Source organism: Myxine glutinosa, chromosome 4 (genome assembly GCF_964187855.1).
Source record: "Myxine glutinosa chromosome 4, kmMyxGlut1.1, whole genome shotgun sequence".
In the NCBI taxonomy this organism is placed as follows: domain Eukaryota; kingdom Metazoa; phylum Chordata; class Myxini; order Myxiniformes; family Myxinidae; genus Myxine; species Myxine glutinosa.
In genome coordinates, this window is record NC_136264.1 from 67,721,096 (window position 1) to 67,747,108 (window position 26,013).

The 26,013-nt window shown below is 40.6% G+C and overlaps 1 protein-coding gene across 5 annotated transcripts in view; it reads left to right on the plus strand.

Moving 5' to 3' along the window:
* The window catches only part of LOC137424709 (uncharacterized), a 142,010-nt gene that overhangs the window by 48,196 nt on the left and 67,801 nt on the right, over nucleotides 1-26,013 (plus strand). For 4 of the 5 annotated variants that reach the window (XR_013623067.1, XM_078775843.1, XM_078775844.1 and 1 more), the window contains exons 11-15: nucleotides 1,832-2,113; nucleotides 4,198-4,467; nucleotides 13,899-14,153; nucleotides 14,509-14,541; nucleotides 15,249-15,357. Coding sequence is in view for 4 of the 5 variants with exons in the window: in XM_078775843.1 (XP_078631969.1) it covers nucleotides 1,832-2,113; nucleotides 4,198-4,467; nucleotides 13,899-14,153; nucleotides 14,509-14,541; nucleotides 15,249-15,357 (949 nt within the window). In the remaining variant the exon portion in view is untranslated. The remainder of the gene's footprint in view (nucleotides 1-1,831; nucleotides 2,114-4,197; nucleotides 4,468-13,898; nucleotides 14,154-14,508; nucleotides 14,542-15,248; nucleotides 15,358-26,013) is intronic. The other variant, XM_078775845.1, reaches the window with a different exon arrangement.

Here is a 26,013-nt window from a genome sequence, read left to right on the forward strand (position 1 = left end):
ATCTTTTATTGATTTTAATTATACAATTAATCAATCAATTAGCGTACACCTCTGCCTCCCAATGCAGCCTCAATGAGCTGCACTGCGGTATTGCCGGGCGCCGGAGGCGCCCCGGCAATGCCGCTCTGTAGGATATTTAATTATTTGGCATGGGGGCGGTGTACTTTGAATGTATGTGTACTTGTTTTCTTTCTTGTTTGTTTGTCCGGGCGATATCTCAGCCATCCTTTGAGCTAGGAAGCTGAAATTTCGGCACAATAGTGAGCAAGTCCTTTGTCAAAAACAGTATTTTTTTTTTTGATTAATCAATAAATTGAGGAGTTATTTAATTATTAGCGATTAATTAAGTACTTATTTATAAAATAAATAACCACCTTTAGAGGCCATTTTTCCCCGCAAGCGGGGGTTGGCCTTTTTCGGGAACCGTGGTTGTTGTTGTTTTTCGGTCCCCTTTTTGAAGCAATGTTTTACGGCTGGATGCCCTTCCTGACGCCAACCCTTTTTGCCGCCTTCAACGACAAACAGGGAATTACCAGTGAACTGGTCCTCAATGAGCCGACCTCGGAAGGATGACAGGCTGAGTCAACCCCCCTGGCGTTAATTCAACGATCGACCGGGATTCGAACCCAGGATCCTAGGATCCTAAGCTGGCACCCTAGCCACTAGCCCAACACCAGGGTTTAAGTTTTACTTAAACACCAGGGTTTAATTAAGTACTTATTTAATTAATCAAATTTCCTTTCTCTTCTGACCATTAACTCAGGCACCTTTTGAGTTAGGAAGTTGATATTTGGACATGCCAATGACCAGGTGATTTGGCTGCAAAGGATATTTTTGATTTATTAATTAATCAATTAATCGATTAATTATTTAATTATTCGATTAATGACAAAAAAATGTTGTTTTTTTAAAGTTACAGATTCTGATGAAATAGTGGTAGTTTATGTGTTCTCTGACCAAATTGATTAATAATTTAATTTTTTTATGATTATTATTTATTTATTTTCATTATTAATCATTTATTTATTTTCTTTCTCATTTGGCCAATATCTCAGGCACCTTTTGAGCTCGGAAGCTAATATTTGGACATGAGTGACCAAGTGATGTGGCTATCAAGGATATTTTTGATTTATTGATTAATCATTTAATCGATTAATTATTTATTGATTAATCGATTAATTATTTATTGAGTAATCAATTAATTATTTAATTTTTTTAATGACTTATTTAATTAAATTTCTGAAAGATACATCTTCGGATGAAGCACTGGTGGTTTAGTTATGCTATTAACCAATTGATTATGAAAATATTTTGTGATAATCTTTTATTGATTTTAATTATACAATTAATCAATCAATTAGTGTACACCTCTCCCTCCTAATGCAGCCTCAATGAGCTGCACTGCGGTATTGCCGGGCGCCGGAGGCGCCCCGGCAATGCCGCTCTGTAGGATATTTAATTATTTGGCATGGGGGCGGTGTACTTTGAATGTATGTGTACTTGTTTATTTTTTTTTCTCACTCCCATTTATATTATTTATTTATTTTATTTATCTTCAATCATATTTCTCTCTCCTTCTCTTCATTATTTGATATTCCAAGTTCCTCCTCTTGACAAACACCAGAATCCAAAATCTCATTCTTCTCATTCTTAACCTCATTATTATCACTAGTTATGAATTTTGCGACTTTATACTTTTAATTTTTCTGATTTTTTTTTCTTTCTCTATTTTCTGTTTCAAATGACTGTTTTTAATCGTACTCTTAATTTAAATCGTCACTCCTGCCTGCTTAATATGTATCCCTTTGCATTGCCAACTTGTTGTGGTCAGAACACAAAACGTCAGCGTCTCTAACACCAGACAGGACAAAGAAAAGGAGACGTCAGCATCACCTGGGGAACAAGGCCCTTCTTTGTTCATTGGCGCCTACAGGGGTCGGAAACATGACCCGGCTGTTGTCCCTGATACAGACCGAGATGACTTGGCGAGGCGCCGTGTGGGTCAGAGTTTGCCAGGTCGTCCACAGCAAGTACAAGCAGCCTTATGTGGACCAGTCTCCACAAGCGATTTGCACACTTGGCAGCGTCTTCAGATTGTCAATGAAGGGGACAGGTAGACATCAACTCTATTTGTTGTTCATGCCACTGTTTCACTCCTTTCATTTTAGAGTGGGTCCACCACTATTAACTGGACATTAACTGTGTTCCTCAATTCCACAATTTACTTTATCCCTGGAAAATTCTTTACTATGCAGCCTGACATTCAATAAGCAGAGTTAGTGTCCCCATCAACCACAAGCATGTAAAGAAAGGCAACTGGATGATTTGATGGGTGGTGGGATTTATGAACCTGTAGGTTAAAATGCCGTGATAACGTTGAGTGCTTACACATGCATCCCAAAATAATTTGTGCTTCTTCACACAAAACATTGTGAGCAATACGGGACCTTCAAAATGATGTATGAACACAAACGATGCCTTTCGCACATGCGCTGTGTGTGTGTGTTCAGTGACTTGCTTCCGCTAGCCAGAGCACTTTTAACCTGCTATTGTTTGGGTGAAGCCTGAAAGTCAAATAGCCTTTTTAACATAAATTTCAGCATTTAAGCGAAAGAGTGGAAATTTCAAAATGGCTAATCGTAATTGTTGTTTCTGGATGCAAATCGGACTCACGGAAATATGGAACATAGAAATATCCATGGTTGAAAAGTGTTGAGTGCGTGTTAATACAAGTGAGGGGCCTCAGACACGCACACAGACACACTCACAGATGTGCGGTCATGGATGGACAGACGTTTCTCCTTTTAGCAATAGATATAAAATTATACTAGCATTTCTTATGGCCGCGGAACCAAACAAAATATATTAATAATAGCTCTCGCAGCTACCACTCCCCACTACGCCCAACCCAACATGATTGATGGTAAATATCATAATATTAAATGTTGATTTTAAACTTACCCGTGCATTCAAAAGCCCCAGATATGACCTTCCATCAGTGTTAAAAAGCACGCAAACAAGATGCGGTGTCTCCCTCTGCAAACAAAATGCGGAAGTCTGCCTGGTAGATCTGACATCTGGATCTCACATAAATATAGCTGGCAGAAGCTTTGTTTATTTTCACATCGCAATGTTCTTTGTCGAAGAGTTGGTAGCCATTACATTGTTGGTCATGATGCACAGCATCGTCTTTCCAATTGCCGACGTCCTTGAAATTCTAGCCATGCCATGTCATGTCCAAGCCTGCTATATTCATAGGGGGGCACTCGTGTTGGTACAAAGTCCGCTCACTGGCAGCAACCGTCGAGGGTTTGGGTAACATGCACCTGTCCAGTTATTGGGTCTCAGGCCTGTCAACAAGCTGAGAGGGTTCTCCAACTATTTTGCTGTGCAGAAGTGCAACCCTTTTTCTCAGGTACTTTTTCCAAGTATTTTGGCTTATTTTAGACGTTTTCTGAGCCATTTTAGTTAACCACCCTTATCTCGTGTGCACGATATGCTTTAGTGTGCCCCAAATAACCGCTGGTGCTATGGGTTTCTGCGCATGCATGCGGAACATTCTGGGGGCAGATTACGTCATTTCAAAAGTCCCGTATTATGGAGGTTTACATAGGTACTGGGTCACTATGCACGTCACTGGACCCTAAGCAGGGATAGTTGGAGGAAAAGGTGGATGGGGGGTTACTATGAATTGTACATATATTTAGGAAATGGAAAAATGACATATATATATATATATATATATATATATATATCTTATAGTCCCAAGTACAACAATGGAACAAAAATGTGTTGAATCTTATGGACCCTCCCTTCAACCAAACTTGTGCTCTACTGTGGTGTCCTGGTATATACTAAAGTTGTGGTTTCCAAGCCCTTTTATTGTAACTAATGGAACAAATATTTGCCAAGATATTCCCCATTTATTTTGCTGTGCAGTATTACGTTCAATCCAGGTGCATTATGTGCTGTGTAGATGTGCACGTAATGTTGTAGAGCAGACAGTATCAATATAAAGTTTCACCACATGTTTTTGGTTTACCTCGTAGGAGCCTGAATTAAGGAGATTGAACTTAACTTGAGGCAGAAAACTTGAAACTTTTCATACGGTGCCAAGCCTTTTGGCACTTTACTTTTTTTTTTTCTTAATGTCACAGAATAATCCAATATTATCTCTTCTTTCTGGCATCTGACAAGGGAGAAAGTTCAGAGTTCGGATGCTGTGAGCATGGCAGACCCGGCTCCCGCACCTCCCAGACCTGCTTCGGCCAGTGCGCTTCAGCCTTCTTCACCCTTCGGGGTTCCTGCCCGACCTCAGTACACGATTCCGGGTGGAATGACAGAAGGAGATCTTCTGAGATGGCAAAAGTTACGGATTGCTGGAGATGATAAAGAAGAAGATGAAGAAGATGTAGTAAGGAAAGCGGATCAAATGGTGGTTGCAGAAGATGCACCACCACTGGCCAGGCAAGCTTTTCAAGACCCTGAGCATGTTGTTTGCTGTGACTCTAACCTGAGCATGTTCTGGTTGACTGCAATGAAAACATCTCTTGTACTAATAATCTTTGCTGGACCTACCGATACATACATTTATTGGAAGCATAATTCCCTGTGCAGCTCCAATGATCAGCAATTGGCAAACTAAGAAGCACATTATTGGAGCAGCAACAAAGAAAAAGGCATACTTGCAATATTTCTTTGGAATCCATCCTGAAGCTTCTATCTCCAATTCTTCTTCTATTTCTTGGACCAAGCTTGATCTTTTACGAAATATTTTTCACGTTCGATTCAGAGCAGTCGCAGCAATATTTCCTCAAATAGCCTCCCTTCCCCCAACCCCCCCCCCCCCTCCCCCCACCACGTAATTATTTTGTTGTACTAATATGGATGTGGCATTGGTGGGCCCCAAAATAACGTGACTCCAAATAAGGAAATCTATACAGTTGATATAATTCAACAAAATCTTAGACTGGAAAAGACAGAAACTGTTTTGATTTGTCTTTTATAAAAATGAAATTTATTGTTGTAGAAAAATTAAATTTAAACTTAAAAACAAATGAACAACTTAATGCAAAAATGTTTCGAAAGTCACTACTGCCATGGAATAAAACAAAATCTTCATTGCATTGATACAAACACACAAGTAACTAGAACTGCGCTTACAACTGCGAGCAGTTGTGTCGGGTACCGAACGACGCCCGTTCCAATGACTATGCCAACCTATGATGATGCCATCATCCCACGCCACCCGCTCTAATGACTAAGCCATCCTACTACATATTTTTTATCAAACTATATTTCTCTTGGCTAGTCGATCTGAAGAACTGCCACTTGAAGCTGCAAGCAGTGATTTGTATGTGGGCGCTTACAAAACTGCAAAAATTTTTAAAAACCCGCACAAAAACAATGGGGAACCCTCGGTACCCTAACTAGAGAGTTTATAAAACACCTTACCCCACGCATTGTTCAAATATATAATTCATTTGAAACTTGGTCACTCGGTAGAGCGCATACCTCCGCCAAACTGAACAGTTTACGTTTTGCATCCCACTGATAGGCCGGATCTGCATCCACAAGTTATCCAAAATCGAATTTGCTCGGTCTTATCACACACCCAGCCTGTTCACCAAGTTTCCTCCGAATCCATCCATAACTTTTTCAGATATTGTGCTATGTATCGTTTTTGGTCCTATCTCTCAATGCGTCACTGGCTTAGCGGTTAGGGTGCCGGCTTGGGATCCTAGGATCCTGGGTTCGAATCCCAGTCGATCGCTGAATTAACGCCAGGGGGGTTGACTACGCCTGTCATCCTTCCGAGGTCGGCAAATTGAGTACCAGCTTGCTGGGATGTATGATCCCGGTGTGTACCCCGACTTAGAATAGGTACTGCGCATCGTAATCGTAAGAGGCGACTAAGGGTTGGCGTCAGGAAGAGCATCCGGCCATAAATACATTGCCTCAAACAGGGAACCATGATTGTCATGGGGCCCGCAAGGCTAACCCCCGCTCTAGCGGGGAAAATGGCCTTAAAAACGATCATTCATTCATTCATTCTCAATGCGTCACCCTCATAACAAAAGTTCCTGTCATTTTTTGCAGTTTGGAGACAAAGGCAAAAAAACTGCTGCAATTCTACATCAATGAGTATTTATTAAGTATCACACCGCGGACGTAGTCAGATTAACATAAAGTGGTTCAGGAAGTTAACAATGGCTTGGGCATTTTTACAGGTGTCACAAATGATAAAACAAGTGAGAGGCAGAAAATCTCAAAATGGCCAAAATATGACAGGTACCTTTGTTATGAGGGTATGGAATGGTGAAGAATCACTTAAAAAATTATTGTGTGCAGATCCGGATTTTCACCAAAATCGAACCAATTCGTCGTTGTCGCACTCCAAATGTGTCCACCAGGTTTCGTCCGAATACATCCATAACTTTTTGGGATATCCTGCTCACAGACAAGGACAGGGGGGGTGAAAACACGACCTCCACCCACCTTTGGTGATGGAGATAATAGTGGTATTTCTCAACTCGCATTGCGGTAGTATTCCTCAACCCACTCTGCGGTGGTATTCTGCAACTCTTGTTGCAGGAGTATTGGCATATTTGCCATGTTTCCCAAGTGCAGGTTGGCAAGAAAATTTGGACAGGAAATGTCCATTGGCTCAGGGTGCCAGTGATAACTCGTCGACTCTTCACAAAAGAGACCGTGGAGTCTTTGACGTCCACGAACCACAATCCATACTGGCAGATAGGACACCATGCACATTGATGGAATCACCATGTATACAAATCACCAGAATGGCAGTTTATAGCTGTGCCAGGATTCAAACCCAGGTGAGACGGCTCAAAGATTAGTGTGGGCTACCTGCCAGTCCAAAACTTAGTACACAGGAAGAAAGAGAAAACAATTCAAATCCGAGTAAGGGCAACAGAGAGCCTGTAAAAAGTAAAAAGTCTGTAAAAAGTCAAATCCGACCTCTCCGGACTTCTCCCACCTCCCTGGAGCTGACGTGAAATAATAGAAATGGATTTCTGGCGTGGGAATATTATGTGAGTAATCCCACATGCACGGACAGGTGTCTTCACATCTGGGGTTGAATAATAAATATTTGAACTTTATAATGCACCGTTGAAAGTAATCGGCATTTGCCCCACTTAGATGATAAAACAGTGATTATATCCAGAAAGTCATGAAATAGATGTCACTCGGATATCACAATTGATAACACTTCCCTTTACAAACCTGACCGATCTCCAGGGTAAATAGCCATGGCTGCTGCTGTACAGGATGTGTTGTGAGGAAGTCAGAAACGTTTTGCTCTCAAAATGTTTCCCCTTCCACTCTGTCTCCGCACTAACCTGACCTTGGCACAGATGTTTTGTTGTTTTAAGCCAGTTGTTGCAATATTCCCAGGCATAGGTGCGTTTCTCAATGCACTGGAGTTCATCTTTCTGGCTCTGAAACGTTTCAAATGGAAAACTTTTTGATTCTTCTGCATGCCGTTTCCTTGCTGATGTTAAATGGTACAAATAAAAGGCTACATAATCATTGTCTGAACTAAAGGACTGCGATCGGAGATTGCTGATGATTCCTGGTATGGCCAACTCGTAATATCAGCCAATTAATAGCACTTGCTATTCTGCCTCTCAAAATGAAAACAAACGTTTGGTTTTTAAACAAAAAACAGGACACCAAGACTCGATGCTTTATGCCTCCCTCCAGAAACCAGAATGGAAAAATTAAATAAATTGAAAATAATTAAATAATTGGAAATTTAAAACAAAAATGAAAAAAATTGAAAAGTAAATAATTAAGAAAATTGGAGAAAATAAAATATTTGATTATTGGAAAAAAAAAAATTTGAAAAAAAAATTGATTAAAAAAAATAAAAAATTAAATATTTGAATATTCGAAAAATTGAAAACGGGAAAAATCATTGATTAAATAAATGAAAATTTTAATATTTGAAAATTGGAAAAAAAAAATGGAAAATTGGGGAATAATTAAATAATTTAAAAAATAAATAATTAAAATTCAATAATGGTGACCTTGGTCTTCAAATAGCGGTACACCACTGACACCAAGACCAAACACCAAGGGCCGAATTTACAAACGTCGCTTTGCGAGTGTCTTGCAAACGCGCACCTAAATCTTAAATGCCAACAAAAACATCGTTGTACTCGCACAGCTTGCAGATTAGCCTGTGAAAGACTCATAGCTCGCAGATTGAAAGACTCTTAGCTCTCAGATTGAAAGACACTTATCTTGCAGATTGAAAGACTCTTAACTTGCAGATTTAAAGACACCGCTCGCATATTTAAAGACACTTCGCTCGCAGATTGAAAGACTTAGCTCGCAGATTGAAAGACTCTTAGCTCGCAGATTGAAAGACTCTTAGCTCGCAGATTGAAAGACTCTTAGCTCGCAGATTGAAACACTCTTAGCTCGCAGATTGAAAGACTCTTAGCTCGCAGATTGAAAGACTCTTAGCTCGCAGATTGAAAGACTCTTAGCTCGCAGATTGAAAGACTCTTAGCTCGCAAATTGAAAGACTCTTAGCTCGCAGATTTAAAGACTCAGCTCACAGATTTAAAGACTCAGCTCGCAGATTTAAAGACTCAGCTCGCAGATTGAAAGACTCTTAGCTCACAGATTGAAAGACTCTTAGCTCGCAGATTGAAAGACTCTTAGCTCGCAGATTGAAAGACTCTTAGCTCGCAGATTGAAAGACTCTTAGCTCGCAGATTGAAAGACTCTTAGCTCGCAGATTGAAAGACTCTTAGCTCGCAGATTGAAAGACTCTTAGCTCGCAGATTGAAAGACTCTTAGCTCGCAGATTGAAAGACTCTTAGCTCGCAGATTGAAAGACTTAGCTCGCAGATTGAAAGACTCTTAGCTCGCAGATTGAAAGACTCTTAGCTCGCAGATTGAAAGACTCTTAGCTCGCAGATTGAAAGACTCTTAGCTCGCAGATTGAAAGACTCTTAGCTCGCAGATTGAAAGACTCTTAGCTCGCAGATTGAAAGACTCTTAGCTCACAGATTGAAAGCATTCGCTCTAAGATTGAAAGACTCTTCGCTCTCAGATTGAAAGACTCTTCGCTCTCAGATTGAAAGACTCTTCGCTCGCAGATTGAAAGACTTAGCTCACAGATTTAAAGACTCTTAGCTCGCAGATTTAAAGACTCAGCTCGCAGATTTAAACTCTCATCTCGCAGATTGAAAGACTCTTAGCTCACAGATTGAAACACTAAGCTCGCAGATTTAAAGACTCTCAGCTCACAGATTGAAAGACTCTTAGCTCGCAGATTGAAAGACTTAGCTCGCAGATTTAAAGACTCTTAGCTCGCAGATTGAAAGACTCTCAGCTCGCAGATTTAAAGACTCTTAGCTCGCAGATTTAAAGACTCTCAGCTCACAGATTGAAAGACTCTTAGCTCGCAGATTTAAAGACTCTCAGCTCGCAGATTGAAAGACTCTCAGCTCGCAGATTTAAAGATTCTTAGCTCGCAGATTTAAAGGCTCTCAGCTCACAGATTTAAAGACTCTCAGCTCGCAGATTGAAAGACTCTCAGCTCGCAGATTGAAAGACTCTTCACTCGCAGATTGAAAGACTCTTGGCTCACAGATTGAAAGACTTAGCTCGCAGATTTAAAGACTCTCAGCTCGCAGAATGAAAGACTTCGCTCGCAGATTGAAAGTCTTAGCTCTCAGATTGAAAGACTCTTAGCTCGCAGATTGAAAGACTCTTAGCTCGCAGATTGAAAGACTTCGCTCGCAGATTGAAAGCATTCGCTCTAAGATTGAAAGACTCTTCGCTCTCAGATTGAAAGACTCTTCGCTCGCAGATTGAAAGACTTAGCTCACAGATTTAAAGACTCTTAGCTCGCAGATTTAAAGACTCAGCTCGCAGATTTAAACTCTCATCTCGCAGATTGAAAGACTCTTAGCTCACAGATTGAAACACTAAGCTCGCAGATTTAAAGACTCTCAGCTCACAGATTGAAAGACTCTTAGCTCGCAGATTGAAAGACTTAGCTCGCAGATTTAAAGACTCTTAGCTCGCAGATTGAAAGACTCTCAGCTCGCAGATTTAAAGACTCTTAGCTCGCAGATTTAAAGACTCTCAGCTCACAGATTGAAAGACTCTTAGCTCGCAGATTTAAAGACTCTCAGCTCGCAGATTGAAAGACTCTCAGCTCGCAGATTTAAAGATTCTTAGCTCGCAGATTTAAAGGCTCTCAGCTCACAGATTTAAAGACTCTCAGCTCGCAGATTGAAAGACTCTCAGCTCGCAGATTGAAAGACTCTTCACTCGCAGATTGAAAGACTCTTGGCTCACAGATTGAAAGACTTAGCTCGCAGATTTAAAGACTCTCAGCTCGCAGAATGAAAGACTTCGCTCGCAGATTGAAAGTCTTAGCTCTCAGATTGAAAGACTCTTAGCTCTCAGATTTAAAGACTCTCAGCTCACAGATTGAAAGACTCTTAGCTCGCAGATTGAAGGACTCTTAGCTCGCAGATTGAAAGACAAAGCTCGCAGATTGAAAGACTAAGCTCGCAGATTTAAAGACTTAGCTCGCAGATTTAAAGACTCTTAGCTCGCAGATTTAAAGACTCTTAGCTCGCAGATTTAAAGACTCTTAGCTCGCAGATTTAAAGACTCTTAGCTCGCAGATTTAAAGACTCTTAGCTCGCAGATTGAAAGACTCATAGCTCGCAGATTGAAAGACTCTTAGCTCGCAGATTGAAAGACCGCTCGCAGATTGAAAGCCTTCGCTCTAAGATTGAAAGACTCTTCGCTCGCAGATTGAAAGACTCTTAGCTCCCAGATTGAAAGACTTAGCTCTCAGATTTAAAGACTCTTAGCTCGCAGATTTAAAGACTCTCATCTCGCAGATTGAAAGACTTAGCTCACAGATTGAAAGACTAAGCTCACAGATTTAAAGACTCTCAGCTCACAGATTGAAAGACTCTTAGCTCGCAGATTTAAAGACTCTCAGCTTGCAGATTGAAAGACTCAGCTCGCAGATTGAAAGACTCTCAGCTTGCAGATTTAAAGACTCTTAGCTCGCAGATTTAAAGACTCTTAGCTCGCAGATTTAAAGACTCATCTCGCAGATTTAAAGACTCTTAGCTCGCAGATTTAAAGACTCTTAGCTCGCAGATTTAAAGACTCTTAGCTCGCAGATTGAAAGACTAAGCTCGCAGATTTAAAGACTCTCAGCTCACAGATTGAAAGACTCTTAGCTCGCAGATTTAAAGACTCTCAGCTCTCAGATTGAAAGACTCTCAGCTCGCAGATTGAAAGACTCTTAGCTCGCAGATTTAAAGGCTCTCAGCTCACAGATTTAAAGACTCTCAGCTCGCAGATTGAAAGACTCAGCTCGTAGATTGAAAGACTCTTGGCTCGCAGAGTGAAAGACTTAGCTCGCAGATATAAAGAATCTCAGCTCGCAGATTGAAGGACTCTCAGCTCGCAGATTGAAAGACTCTTGGCTCGCAGATTTAAAGACTCTTAGCTCGCAGATTTAAAGACTCTTAGCTAGCAGTTTTAAAGACTCAGCTCGCAGATTGAAGACTCTCAGCTCGCAGATTGAAGACTCTTAGCTCGCAGATTGAAAGACTCTTAGCTCGCAGATTGAAAGACTCTTCGCTCGCAGATTGAAAGACTCTTAGCTCGCAGATTGAAAGACTCTTAGCTCGCAGATTGAAAGACTCTTAGCTCGCAGATTGAAAGACTCTTAGCTCGCAGATTGAAAGACTCTTAGCTCGCAGATTGAAAGACTCTTAGCTCGCAGATTGAAAGACTCTTAGCTCGCAGATTGAAAGACTCTTAGCTCGCAGATTGAAAGACTCTTAGCTCGCAGATTGAAACACTCTTAGCTCGCAGATTGAAAGACTCTTAGCTCGCAGATTGAAAGACTCTTTGCTCGCAGATTGAAAGCCTTCGCTCTAAGATTGAAAGACTCTTCGCTCGCAGATTGAAAGACTCTTAGCTCCCAGATTTAAAGACTTAGCTCGCAAATTTAAAGACTCAGCTCGCAGATTTAAAGACTCTCATCTCGCAGATTGAAAGACTCTTAGCTCACAGATTGAAAGACTAAGCTCGCAGATTTAAAGACTCTCAGCTCACAGATTGAAAGACTCTTAGCTCGCAGATTTAAAGACTCTCAGCTCGCAGATTGAAAGACTCTCAGCTCGCAGATTGAAAGACTCTCAGCTCGCAGATTTAAAGACTCTTAGCTCGCAGATTTAAAGACTCTCATCTCGCAGATTTAAAGACTCTTAGCTCGCAGATTTAAAGACTCTTAGCTCGCAGATTTAAAGACTCTTAGCTCGCAGATTGAAAGACTTCACTCGCAGATTGAAAGCCTTCGCTCGCAGATTGAAAGATTCTTAGCTCGCAGATTTAAAGACTCTTAGCTCGCAGATTTAAAGACTCTTAGCTCACAGATTTAAAGACTCTTAGCTCACAGATTTAAAGACTCAGCTCGCAGATTTAAAGACTCTCATCTCGCAGATTGAAAGACTCTTAGCTCACAGATTGAAAGACTAAGCTCGCAGATTTAAAGACTCTCAGCTCACAGATTGAAAGACTCTTAGCTCGCAGATTGAAAGACTCTCAGCTCGCAGATTGAAAGACTCTCAGCTCGCAGATTGAAAGACTCTCAGCTCGCAGATTTAAAGACTCTTAGCTCGCAGATTTAAAGACTTCGCTCACAGATTGAAAGACTCTTCGCTCGCAGATTGAAAGACTCTTCGCTCGCAGATTGAAAGACTCTTCGCTCGCAGATTGAAAGACTCTTCCATCGCAGATTGAAAGACTCTTAGCTCGCAGATTGAAAGACGTAGCTCGCAGATTTAAAGACTCTTAGCTCGCAGATTTAAAGACTCTTCGGTCGCAGATTGAAAGACAGCTCGCAGATTGAAAGGCTCTTAGCTCGCAGATTGAAAGACTTAGCTCGCAGATTGAAAGACTTCGCTCACAGATTGAAAGACTCTTAGCTCGCAGAATGAAAGACTTTTAGGTCGCAGACCTGTGAAAGCTCGCAGATTAGACTCGCACAGCACAGCTAAAAACAGTCGATTAGCCTGTGAAACACCATGTGAAATATGTGAAACACGTCAACATCCAATTGAAATTATGCACTTGCATAGAATTGCAACACCATGGAGGTTGTATTCATGTTGGAGGGGATTCAATTCAGCACATTGCTCCTCATCTTAAGTTAATCCAGGTCATCTTGCACTAGATTCAGCAGCCAACAGAATGATTCCTTCGAGAATCTGTAACTCCTGCCAAATTTGATATTGCCATACTTCTCCAAAGGATTGCATCTATCCTCGAAGATTCTCAATGCACATTCCGATCCTCTTCTGCCTTCTCTTGAGCGAACTCGAACAAACGTCCCATGTAAACGACCAATTATAAGCCATGCAATGCTTGCTTCAAGGCCTTAAACGCACTCTTATTTAAACATGCCCTTGCCGACTCTTAAACGCCTTTTGTAAATTTGGCTCTTAACTCCTCCCTCCAGGAATGATCATTGGAGTTAATGGGCCATCTTTGTGTTATGTATGCACAAACAGTAAAAGTTCTGCATTTACTCCCGTTACAAGTTACAATACATTCTTACCTTCCTCCCCTCTTCATCCTTTCATTACCCTCATCTCCATCTTTGTTTCATTAATTGTACGCCTTCCTACTAAACCCCAACTGCTTCCTTCCGTGTGATTGCTGTGCTGCTAAACCTGTGCGTGCTGCTTTGTTTGTAAACCTTTCAGTACCTGTACTTCAGATCTTTATCTTCTGTTCTTCCACTATTCCCTCTTATCCCCCACCCATCCCCAAAAAAATGTCTCCGGCTCGCTCTTCTTCACCACGCACAGCAATGCCGAGCAGACCTCGCGTCATGGTATTCCATCCGGGAAAGCGGTACGCACAGAATCTCAGACGAATGACACGGTGACACGTCGCCCGATGAGGTCGCACGTCGTTTCGAGCAAACACAATCAACCGTTCCTCCCGTCGCACTGTGCCGAAGAAGATCAGCAAAGATGGCGGACCATTTCGGCAGCGTTGCGCCAGCGGGAACAGGAACACGAAGAGAAGCGGGAAGCAGCAAAGGGGAATGATGGAGATATGTGAGTCGGACGTGGATATTAGAATATCTAGGCCTCGGACGTATCTACGGCTCTTGGAGCGGAATAAGGAATGTTGCTTTCATCGTTTATTCCTATAATATTTTCTTCCCCCTCAATTAAATAAATAATGTGACACTGTTTGCATTTCCCATATAACTGGACCTTCGGTCACCACATATGTTGCGATTGTGTTGCTGGTCGGGAAGGAGATGGTTGTTCCATGAAAGTTAACGTGATATTGTTTTTCTGTTTTATGCTTTCTTCTTTTTTCTTTTTGGAATTTCTTTATTAAAACTGAACTTTCAACACCAAAAAGATTTTTCTCCCATTTCCTTTCTCCAATCGTTCGGTACAGAGAGAAACTGCTTTCAAAGAATGCAGAGAAAAAGTAAGTCGAGCATTAGTTGAACTACCCAAGTACGTTTGGGACACAACTGCCAAGTCGTGTGGTGTCTGAGTTTTGGCAGGTGTGTTATTGGCTGAGAAAGCCGGTACACACCTGTTCAAAGTGGAAGTAATAAAATGGTGGGATGATGCTGCTTTTCATTTCTGCCGGACTTCAATGCTTGTTCTTCATAAGTGTTTCGTCGAGAATGGTCATCATGGCCTTTGGTGTTTGCGACTTGCAGTTTCCTGTTCCAATTACCTTGAAACTCTTGCGGTGTCTGAGTGGTTAATCTACTGATTATGCTAATTATATGCATTTATATACATTTATATAAATGTATATATAAATTATATACATTTATTTGTTTATTTATTTTCTCATGTCCTCACTTTTCTAACTTCTTTCTATTTACTATTTTGGGTGGTAGGCTCATGGTAATGTTGCATGCAAATTCTCCCAACGTATCCTTATTCTTTATTTTCTGCATGAGCCATCCATTTTGATTTTCTTGTGCTTCTTGTTTTTTTTTTTTTGGGTTTTTGCTTTTGTATTTTAATCCTGGGTATTTTGTTTAGATCTGTTTTGACTTTCTCTGGCCTTCTGTTTTTTTTTTGTGATCCTCTTAGCTCCACAAAACCCATTCGCCAACTAACTACCGTCCTTCACCCCTCTCCGGTGTTTCCCCTCTTATCTCCATTTCTGTCTAGGAGTACAAGTTTGATCGATCTTGATAGTGTACCTGGTCGTCTACCTGGTCTCTCCACGCATCATCGGCGTGAAAGTGCCTCGGCAGCCGAGGTGGAATCCTGGCAAGAGGTGATTGGTACATGAGTTTACGGTGTATCTACGACAAATACCAAGCATAACCCACAATGAGTTTGCAGCCTCATGCACAGTGTATGTTGATATACAGTCACTCACATACAAAACTAGCTGCAGAAGAAAGGCCACACATTTGAAAATGTTCACTTTGTAATTCTCTGTACTTTACGTACCATACACTTTAACCTTATTTTCCAAGTATTTTTGTCTCTTATTATTAAGTATTTTATTGTATTTTATTATTATTTTATTATTGTATTGTATTTTATTGTATTGTATATTGTATATATTTGTATTTTATTGTATATTATTGTATATTATTGTATATTATTGTATTGTATATTATATATTATTGTATTGTATATTATACAATATATAATTGTATATAATGTATATTATACAATTGTATAATACAATAATAGTATATTGTATTATACAATTGTATTGTATATTATTATTGTATATTATTATTTATATTGTATATTATTGTATTTTATTATTGTATTGTATATAAAATTATTGTATTTTATTGTATTTTTTTTTTTGAATACAAGATCGAGGCTCGTGAAAGAGCTAACATTAATCACACAAAAAGTCAAACCGACACATAAAACACAAAATAAGAGGAGCAGTAGACAAGATGGGGAGAGAGGGGGAAGGACACAAACATTTATGTTTGCATTATGTCTATTGCATTATGATGAGTTTGATCAGCGTTGGTTAATATGGGTAGCATTTCGGTGATTATAACAAGTCATTCTGAGGGTATTCTGGCTAGACGACAGTTAGTGGACCCATAAGACATGTACACCAGATCAAGTGGGACAGGCAGAATGCCCTCACCGAGGTTTTTTTTTTTAGCCCCCGTTGGACTTGGTTCGAAACGGGGGCTTATGGATTGGGTCTCGTCAGTGCGTCCGTGCGTCCGCAACCATATCTCGGAGATATATTGACCAATTTTGTCCATGATGGTATACATATGCACATAATCTTGTTTCACGATGCGATCAAAGATGGCCTACTGACGGCTAGTGTATTTAGTTGTTTAAAAAAACCGATTTTGAACACGTCCTCAACCATTTCCTGGACATGCATTGACCGATGTTTTCGAAATTGGCACACAGATAATGAATGATTGCTTACATATGCATTTCATTTTTTTTCCAGGTCAGATCCAAGATGGCCGACTGGCGGTCATTTTGTTACTTAAACATGTCCCCCCCCCCCAACCTTTTATTGAACATGCATGGTCCGATTTTGTTCAAACTTGGCACCAGCACAGTACATTATGGCAGACACGTGCACCTCACTTTATTTTGTAATTTGATAAAAGATGGCCGACTGGTAGACTGATGGCCATTTTTGTTGAAAAACAAACAAGCTGATATTGACCACGTCCTCAACCATTTCTCGGACATGCATTTACCGATTTTGTTCAAACTTGGCACACAAAAAAAGAATGATGGGATACATATGCGCTTTATTTGTTTTTTAAGATCTGCTCCAACATGGCCGACTGGCGGCTATTTTGTTACTTAAACGTGTCACCACACATTTCTCGACATGTATGGACCGATTTTGTTCAAACTTGACACAAAGACAATACATGAGAACATACATATGCAGAAGATTTTGTTTTGTAATCTGAGCAAAGACGGCCGACTGACGGCATTTAACTCCATACAGCAAAATTACTAAAACCACGAGGGTTATGACATTTTATGTCTTTTTCTTCTTGTTTTTTTAAGTGTGACAGTGACATGGTAATTCTCCTGTTTTACACAATTGTATAATACAAATCCTTAGTACTGCTGCCTTCAGCTGGATTTAAACTCGCAACCTTTGGGATTCCAGTTGTTATCACGAGGTCAGCACTGAACCCATTAAGGTGCTGCCATATAAAAAAGGGCATTTGTGTCCTGCAAGTCAGATTAATATAAGGGCATTTACTTAGGCTGCTGGAGGAGCTTTCAGAAACATGAGATGAAGGTGAAATGCACAATCATCCTACCTACTTATAAGTCAGACAAAAAAAAACATTTGGAAAAAAAAAAAAAGGAGAAATATGTATGGACGGAATTCCCCAAAAACAACGAAACGAGGTAGGAAGGACACCACAATCCTTCTACGGATTGTTCGCCATCACGACATTTTGACATGGGTGGCAATAGTAACAATTGTATGAAGATGTCTGTATTAGAGTTAGTTGTACTGTACAGTTGTAGTGTGGGTTGGTGTAATTGTGTATTTTATTTGTTGTGGGATTGACACAGAAAAATGTCAAAATATGTCGTAATGGCAATCTGTAGAAGGATTATGGTGTTGTGTTGTGGTGTTATTCCTATGTTACCACTCCTTGTCATTTCTAATCCCTCTTATGTCTGCTTTGGAAAGTCATGTTCGGAAAAGAAGACTTCAGCATTCATTATACAGATTAATAATCTCACATCGGCTTCTTTGATAGTAAATTAGAATCTTTATTGTGCTCGGCTGGATGATACTTATCAACAATTTGGGGGATGAACAATTTTGTGATCTCTCAATCTGGTAATTTAGGGATGTATTCTGGCGTCTTTTTCATTCTTGTTAAGTATAAAAACTTTCGAGAATAAAAGGTATCGCTTTTAAAGGCTTATGACTTCACTCTATAATAGTTTTAAAGTGTATAATTTTGTACACATTTGAAAGGGTGGCCATTTTTCCCATTGCCATCGTAATCCATGATAATTTGAAAAGTGTTTGCGTCTCTGTTTGTGTCTATCTCTCTGGGTGTTTGTCTATATGTGTGTGATTTCCTTTATTTATAGCATTTCTGAACCATTGGATGGAATGAGTTGAAAGCTTTGAAATTAACTTGGGACACGAAGTACTTGAAGTACACGGGAAGCTTTTCGGTGGATAAAAAATAATTAATAGTCCTTGTGGTTCAGGGTTTGTGAATTAAATTGATTGAAATGAAGGAAATGTTTGTGAATCATATTGCCACCGGCTTAGTATTTTCACTTTCAGAATCTTAACCACACTGACGACACAGGTGCATTTTCCAGGAGGAAGAAAAATCACCTTTGATAAAGCTTGTCAGATTAACTTACTGCAATAAATTTATTAAATCTCATTTATTAAATCTTAGATTGGTCAATAAAAAGATCAGTCTCACTGCTTTTTCAGCATTGCATTTGCTCTTCCATCATGAAGTAATATACACTATATAATAGGCCATAGTAAAACACTGGAATATAAATCGCCTTCTTGTCACTTCCAAAAACCTTCCATTTAGCAGTATTGTACTTGGACAAAATATTACGCCATTTTCCATCATCTCGAGCAATCAAACTTGCTGCTCGTGCTCTCTAGGGAATATCAAGATTTAGACAAAATGGCGGCTCATAGGAAATAGAGATCGTGCTCTGAAGTTTAAGAGTTTAAAAGACCCTTTCCATGTCCTGGTTTTCTCAAGACTGTGTCGGGCAAGGTTTTCTAACGCTCTTGCAGGTGAGTATCGCAGCTCCTGGAGGATGCTTGCCTCATAGAGGATGCCAAATCATTGCTCAGTGTTGTGGATCACTCCACAGAGGATATCAGTGGGATGAAGCAGAAAGCTTTCATTTGCGTACAATAAAAAAGGATGGCATGGTGAGAATGCTAAATAATAACAGTCCACCATCAACCCCCTTTTTTTTGTATAGACGATTGAGGCTCGTGTAAGAGCTAACATTAATCACAAAAAAAAAAAACGGACACATAAAACATATAATAAAGGGAGCGGGAGACGAGATGGGGAGGGGAAGCACACAAGTACAACATTTGAGAGCAGGGAGATCTGTGGGAGGGAGGGGGCTTGGGACGAGTAGGCATGGGAAAGGGGGTGGGGAGGGGGAGAGGTATAAAACATATGGACACTGCTAGGACTTCCAGGAAAGAAGTCTGGATTTAAAAAAAGTGGATCTGAGGTGAATTAACGGGGGTAGAAAAGATCAAGGTTTTGGATGGGGGAAGATAAGAGATGGTGGTGAACAGCTGTTTTAAAGACCTGGAGGGAGGAGTGGGATTGAAGAGATTGAGGAAGTTTGTTCCAGAGGCGGGAGAAAAGAAGAATGAAAGAGTGAAAATGAGCAGAGTGTCTTGATTTTGGCACTTTCACCAGAAGAGGGTTGCTGGAAGATCTTGTGTGACCTGCAGGAATATATGGGGGAAAGAGCATAGAGAGAGCTGGGGGAGCTAGGCCGGAGAGGAGTCGGTAGAAGACAAAGACCACCAACCTGCCTGCGGTGAGTGAGTGAAAGGCCCTCAGAATCAGCTTCATCGCAGGAGATTCCAATGATTCAGAAAGCTTTGGTTTCAACAGCGTGAAGCCGATCTAGGTGTGAGGCAGGGGTGCCAGCACAGAGTGGAGAGAATGCAAAAGTCCTTGAGTCAAGCTATGGGAGAAGGGAGCTGTAGTCTGGTCCCAATTTATTCCATCTACATGATATACCAGTTTAGAAAATGTCAGATTGCAGGAAGAGCAATTTAGATTGAAGGAGCACCAGCCGAGAGGGGAGAGCAGTATTCCATTGAGCTGCGGATGAAAGCCTTGTATGTGCTGAGGAGCTCAAGTGTGCCAAGGAAGGACTTCGCACGATGGAGGATGCCAAGTCGGTGACTGGCTTTGTCGGCCAGCTTGGAAATGTGGTTTTCCCAGGAAAGATCATAGCAGATAGTGAGACCCAAAAGCTTGAATGACAGAACCTCTTGGAAAGGATTGTTCAGAAAGTAGATGGGAAGGTTGTCCATTCTGTCTTTTCGGAGAGACATAGTAAGAGTGTGAGATTTGTCGGGATTGAAAGACATGTTCCACTTGTTTGACCAGTCTGTGATTTTGTCCAGGTCTGCAGTGAGTGAGGAGCCTGCAGACTGCCGATCTGAGGGATGAGGAATGGAGCGGCAGAGAGTGGAGTCATCAGCAAAGAGATAGAGAGGACTTTCCAGAGAGTTGGAGAGATCTTTGGTGAAGACCAGAAAAAGCACAGGGCCCAGAACACTGCCTTGGGGAACTCCAGCCTGAACAGGAAGGGGCGATGCAAGAAATCCATCCAGGGCCACACGTTGACTATGACCAGAGAGGAAGTCCGCAAGCCATGCATGGAGATTTCCATGGATACCATAGGATGAGAGTTTGGTGAGCAGAGCGGGGTGCCAGACCGTATTGAAGGCATGTATGTGATATGTTGAGGGAGACAGCTCTGATTTCCTGTTTGGCATTGAGGACCTCCATCCATTGTTGAGACAGCAGAAGCAGCATGTCCAGAGTAGAATGACCTGGTCTGAAACCAAATTGATGATCAGAGATCAAGCCATTGGAGAACAGAAAGGATTTGATATCTGAAGCAATGAATGGATTCCATGACATTGCTGATAATTGGGAGCAGGCTGATTGGTCTGTAGTTGCAAGTATCTGTTTTTTCACTTTTTTGTGTAAAGTGGTAATGTTGGCTGATTTCCAAGCTGATGACAGATGACCCTGAGCAAAAGAGAGGGTGAAGAGAACAGAGAGAGGGTTTGAGAGCGGCAGAGCAGGATTTTAGGACCCGTGGGCTGATGCCGTCTGGTCCAGTTGCAGAATCGGAGTCGAGGATTGACCGAAACTTCTCCACCTTGTCAGGAGAGAAGGACACAGAGTCCAGGAGCAGCTGGGTACGACTGTGTACTGTGCTTAAAGAGAGGGACGGGTTTGGGACACAATATTTTGTTGCAAACACAGTTGAGGAACTTCCACATTCTCTTCGATCCCATACTTCTCTCAAGGTCTTCAAGACAGCTGTTCACCACCATCTCAGATCATCCCCTATCCAAAACCATGATATTTTTTACCCCCAGTCAATCCAACCTACCCCCACTTCAAGCCCTCCTAAATTTCCAGTTTTTCCTTTGAGAGTTTCCTATATTGTCCTTAATCACCCCTCCCCCACTCCTCCCACCTCTGTCTACTGTTGTTTTTGTGCTTTTGAGTCCTGGAGCCACTTACCTATCCCAAGATGCAGTTTATGCAAAACATTATCACAGAATGTTCTGAGCCAGGAATGGAAAATGAGGTGATTGTTCACCTTTTGTTGGTAGGCAAAATAGTGTTGGCCTATTTGATAAATAATAAATAGGGCCAGGATTCCAGGCAAAAGCTCTGTAAACTGATAGTTTATAATAATATGAGTTGCCTTACAAGGAAGTTCAACACAGGAGGAGGCCGGTTTAGCCCATCAAGCCTGCACTATGGTTTCCAATATATGGTAGTTTGTCCTTCTGTTCTTTTTAATCTAAAGGAAGTAGCACATACCATTTCAAGTCTTTGCTGTACCCAGCTGGGGTTCGAACCTCTGACCTCCCACACTCGGGTCGCGCACTTTAACCAGTCTACCACCAAATTTGTTATGAGGCTCGAACATTTGCTTTTCGCGTTTTCCTTTAATCAGATTCCGACAGAGGCATTTGGCACATATTTAAAGAAGATAGTGTTTGTCATCAGCCAGCAGACACAATAATTTGTTCAATGCTTGAAATGTAATAATAAATTGATCAATCAATGTGATTTGCATTAGAAAAATAAATATTCCGTGTGTGTCAGAAGTTCGACTAAGTAGGCCTGCTGACCAAAATTTTTGGCTGTTTCAGGCAGGGTTTCCTCCAATTCTTTCCTCCACTCCAATAAATTTCCTATTTTGGTTGTGAAATCGCAATTTAGCTGCCCCTCCCCCCCACCTACCCCCATTTCCCTTCCACCTCTGAGATGAGATCTACTCGGAAGAAAAGGTCTTCGACATGGAACGATCCAAACAGCAAATTGATATCTGGCTCAAAGCAGGAAGATTGAAAAGGTGCAGAGTTTGATCGATTTGGCAATATGGATCCTGTGATGTTAACCCCTGCAAGCTCCTTTCCTTGAGTGTTGTCACGTGAAGTCCTGCATAATTTAGTACAGGAATTTTGTCTGTGTTTTATCGTTCAAATGCAAAGAAACAAAAACAAAGCTCACACCTGTTCTGATCCGTATGTGCAGTCGGCTGTTCTTGTTCTACAATTCCATCTTTGTCACAGTTTACACCCTTCTGGGCATAGAGCGTGTGTGATGTCTTTATATATCTGCATTTTCACCTCCAGCATGCAATACCTTTTCACCTGAATATAAAAAGTGCGAAGAATTTTAATGCAACTTTTATCTCATCTTTACCTACTTGTGTAAAGTCATGCAGACAGACTAATCTAATTTTGTCAAAAGTGATGAAGTAAATACAGTGCCTACATATATAGTATGTATGTATATTACTTTTCAATGTTATATGTTACTGTTATATATAACATATACAATGTTACTTTTCAATCACCCTGTATATACAGGTGTATATACAGGATATATATATATATATATATTTCTGTCAGTTGATTGTTTGTTTGCCATTTGTATTAGTGTACAATAAGATAGAAATAAATGAATGACATGTTTATCTAACCATTTATTCGGGGGAAAATTTGCCAGAACGGAAACAGAACAGAAAGCCGAAAAAACAGAAATCGGGCGCTACTTTTGACTCACCCTGTGTATATATATATATATATATATATATATATATATATATATATATATATATATATATATATATATATATATATATATATATATATATATATATGTATATGTATATATATATATATATATATATATGTATATGTATATATATATATATATATATATATGTATATGTATATATATATATATATATATATATATGTATATGTATATATATATATATATATATATATATATATATATATATATATAAATATAAATAACTGATCAAAAGTTTTAGAACACCTCAATTTTTTCAGTTTTTATTGAAATTTATGCAGTTTAATGTCTCAATGTACTCTGAAATTAAGCACAGAACAAATAAACAATTGGAGATAAAAAATAAATCATAGAATCATTTTGTTTAACAAAATTTAATTCAAATTTTTGACTCGGCAAAGTAGCCACCTTTTGCAGATATAACCGCCGAACACACTCGTGACATTCTTTCTACAATGGAAATCAAATATTGTTCGGGAAGTTCTTCCTAACACTGTTGCAGAAGTTCCCACAAATGTGTTGCACTTGTAGGTTGCTTTGCTTTCACCCTTCTGTCCAGTTCATCCCAAACCAGCTCGATGGGGTTTTAGTCTGGAGACTGTGTTGGCCATTCCATGATTTGAAGCCCACCGTCTTGTTCTTTTCCTCGAAGGTAGTTTTGACATAGCCTGGAGGTGTGTTTAGGGTCATTATCTTGCTGTAGGATGAACCCCTGACCAACTAGGCGTATACCAGAGGGTATTGCATGGCGCTGCAGAATGTTGTGGTAGTCCTTTTGGTCCAGGGTGCCAATCACTCTGTGCAAGTCGCTGACTCTGGATCCAGCAAAAGAGCCCCAGACCATCACGCTTCCTCCTCCATGTTTGACAGTTGGTGTCACACACTGAGGAACCATCCTTTCGCCTACTCAACGGCATAGAAAAACCCTGCGTGATGAACCAAAGATTTCAAATTTTGATTCATCGGTCCATAAGACCTTCTTCCAGTCTTCATTAGTCCACTGGCAGTGCTTCATGGCCCAGGCAAGCCTCTTTTTCTTATTTTGCCATCTTAGCAATGGCTTTCTTACTGCCACTCGACCTGTCAAACCTGCAGCTCGAAGTCTTTTCTTCACAGTTGAAACTGAGACTTGTTTACTTCGACCAGTGTTAAGCTGTGCTTGAAGCTGTTGTCCTGTGAGCCGCCTATCACGCAAGCTGTTGACTCTCAGAAACTTGTCTTCTGAATCTGTTGTGCCTTTGGGTCTGCCAGACCTCTTCCTGTCACAGTTTCCTCCAGTTTCCAATATACTACTTCCTGCAGTGCAATATTGTCCAAACAATGCTTCAGAGGGTGTAATAACAGTCTGTTCCCATACTGCTTTTATACAGACAGGGGGTTTGTAATCAAGTAATCAGCAGAGGTTGGGACACCTGCAGGAATTGTTTGCATCAACTTTCAAGGCTTAATTTACTTACATTGCTGCAGAACAGCTGTAAGTTATTAACCCATTACTTGTTCCCTGAAGAAGGCCTTTTTTTTTTTTTTTTACAATAAAACTGCAATTTACATTATTTTCCCGTTTTTGCTCACCTAAACTTATTTTTTAACCTCGAGCAGTTTACTGCTTACCTTTGTACCATTTCAGGTTATTCACTGGACATTAAACTGTGTAAATTTCAATAAAAACTGGAAAAAGTGAGGTGTTATAAAACATTTGACCGGTCGTGTATATGTGTATATATATATATATATATATATATATATATATATATATATATGTATATATATATATATATACATATATATACATATATATATATATATATATATATATATATATATATATATATATATATATATATATATAGTTATGGTTTTCACCACCCTTCCTGCCCTTACCAAGGGGAGATTAAGCCCCTTGTTCTTTCTGGGTCAGCGCAACTGAGAGACTTGAATCGCCCCTCCCAGGCAAACGCAAGGTAGGGTTTTGGGACAGTTCTCGCACGTACCTAAATACCTGCGCCGCCGCGGAAGCAGGGAATCAAGCCTCGCACGAGCCACGTGTAATTTGAGTGCACCGAGCGGATTGCGTACCACGTGGTCCGTGCAGTTTTCTGGTATTGGAACCCGATTAGAGCAGTTCTATTCGAACCACGCTTAGTCAATGATGGAAAAGACGAGACGGTCGAATAAAGGAAGAACACAGGTTGAGTTATTATTACTAGGGCATGCCCGTACTATATCTATATCTAAAATTATATCCCCCCCCTCTATTTACATGAAATGGTTTGGTCCAAAGCGAACGGCTTGCGAGTGGTGACAATCCCCCCCCTCTATTTACATGCAATGGTTTGGTCCAAAGCGAACGGCTTCCGGAGTTTGGTAAAGAAATCGCCATCGCGTGCACAAACGCGCAGGAAAGCGAATGAATCGCAAATTCGTTTTTATTAGTTGTAAAACATAGTTTAACGCCAACATAGTTTGCAAACGTGAAATAAATGAATACGCTCTCAAATGTGCCATCCGAGGCAGAGTGTGCCCGCCACGTTCGGCACACGCGATCGTTCGCTGCTCTCTGATTGGTTGAATCGTTTTTTGGACATAGCTCGGTAAGTAATTGTCCGATTAATATGAAACCTTGAAAAGGCACATCCTCGGGTCCCCAGCAATATACCTGGCAAGTTAAAAGTATATCGGACCCGTGGTTGTCGAGAAACAGCGGTCACAGACAAACAAACGTACAGACAGACAGACAGACAGAGATTACTGGAATTATAGATAGATGTACAATGATCGGTAGAAGCACAGAGACACAGAGCAGTCTTAATCAGTCTTATGTTAACACCAGACACGGGCCTGATCACACTCACAAGGGGGAAATGAAGGTAGGATGATGTTCACGCGCTGCCTTGGTCGTCCAGGAATGGCCCCGCCCGGCGTGGCTCTCCCCGGCCACAGCACGTCCCGCGATGAAGGCAAGCAGACGGTGGAAGGGATCCTTGTAGTGCGTCTCTCGAACAAAGGACACAGCAGACAGGAGGGAAAAGTATGCGTCTCTTGTCGGTTTTCCA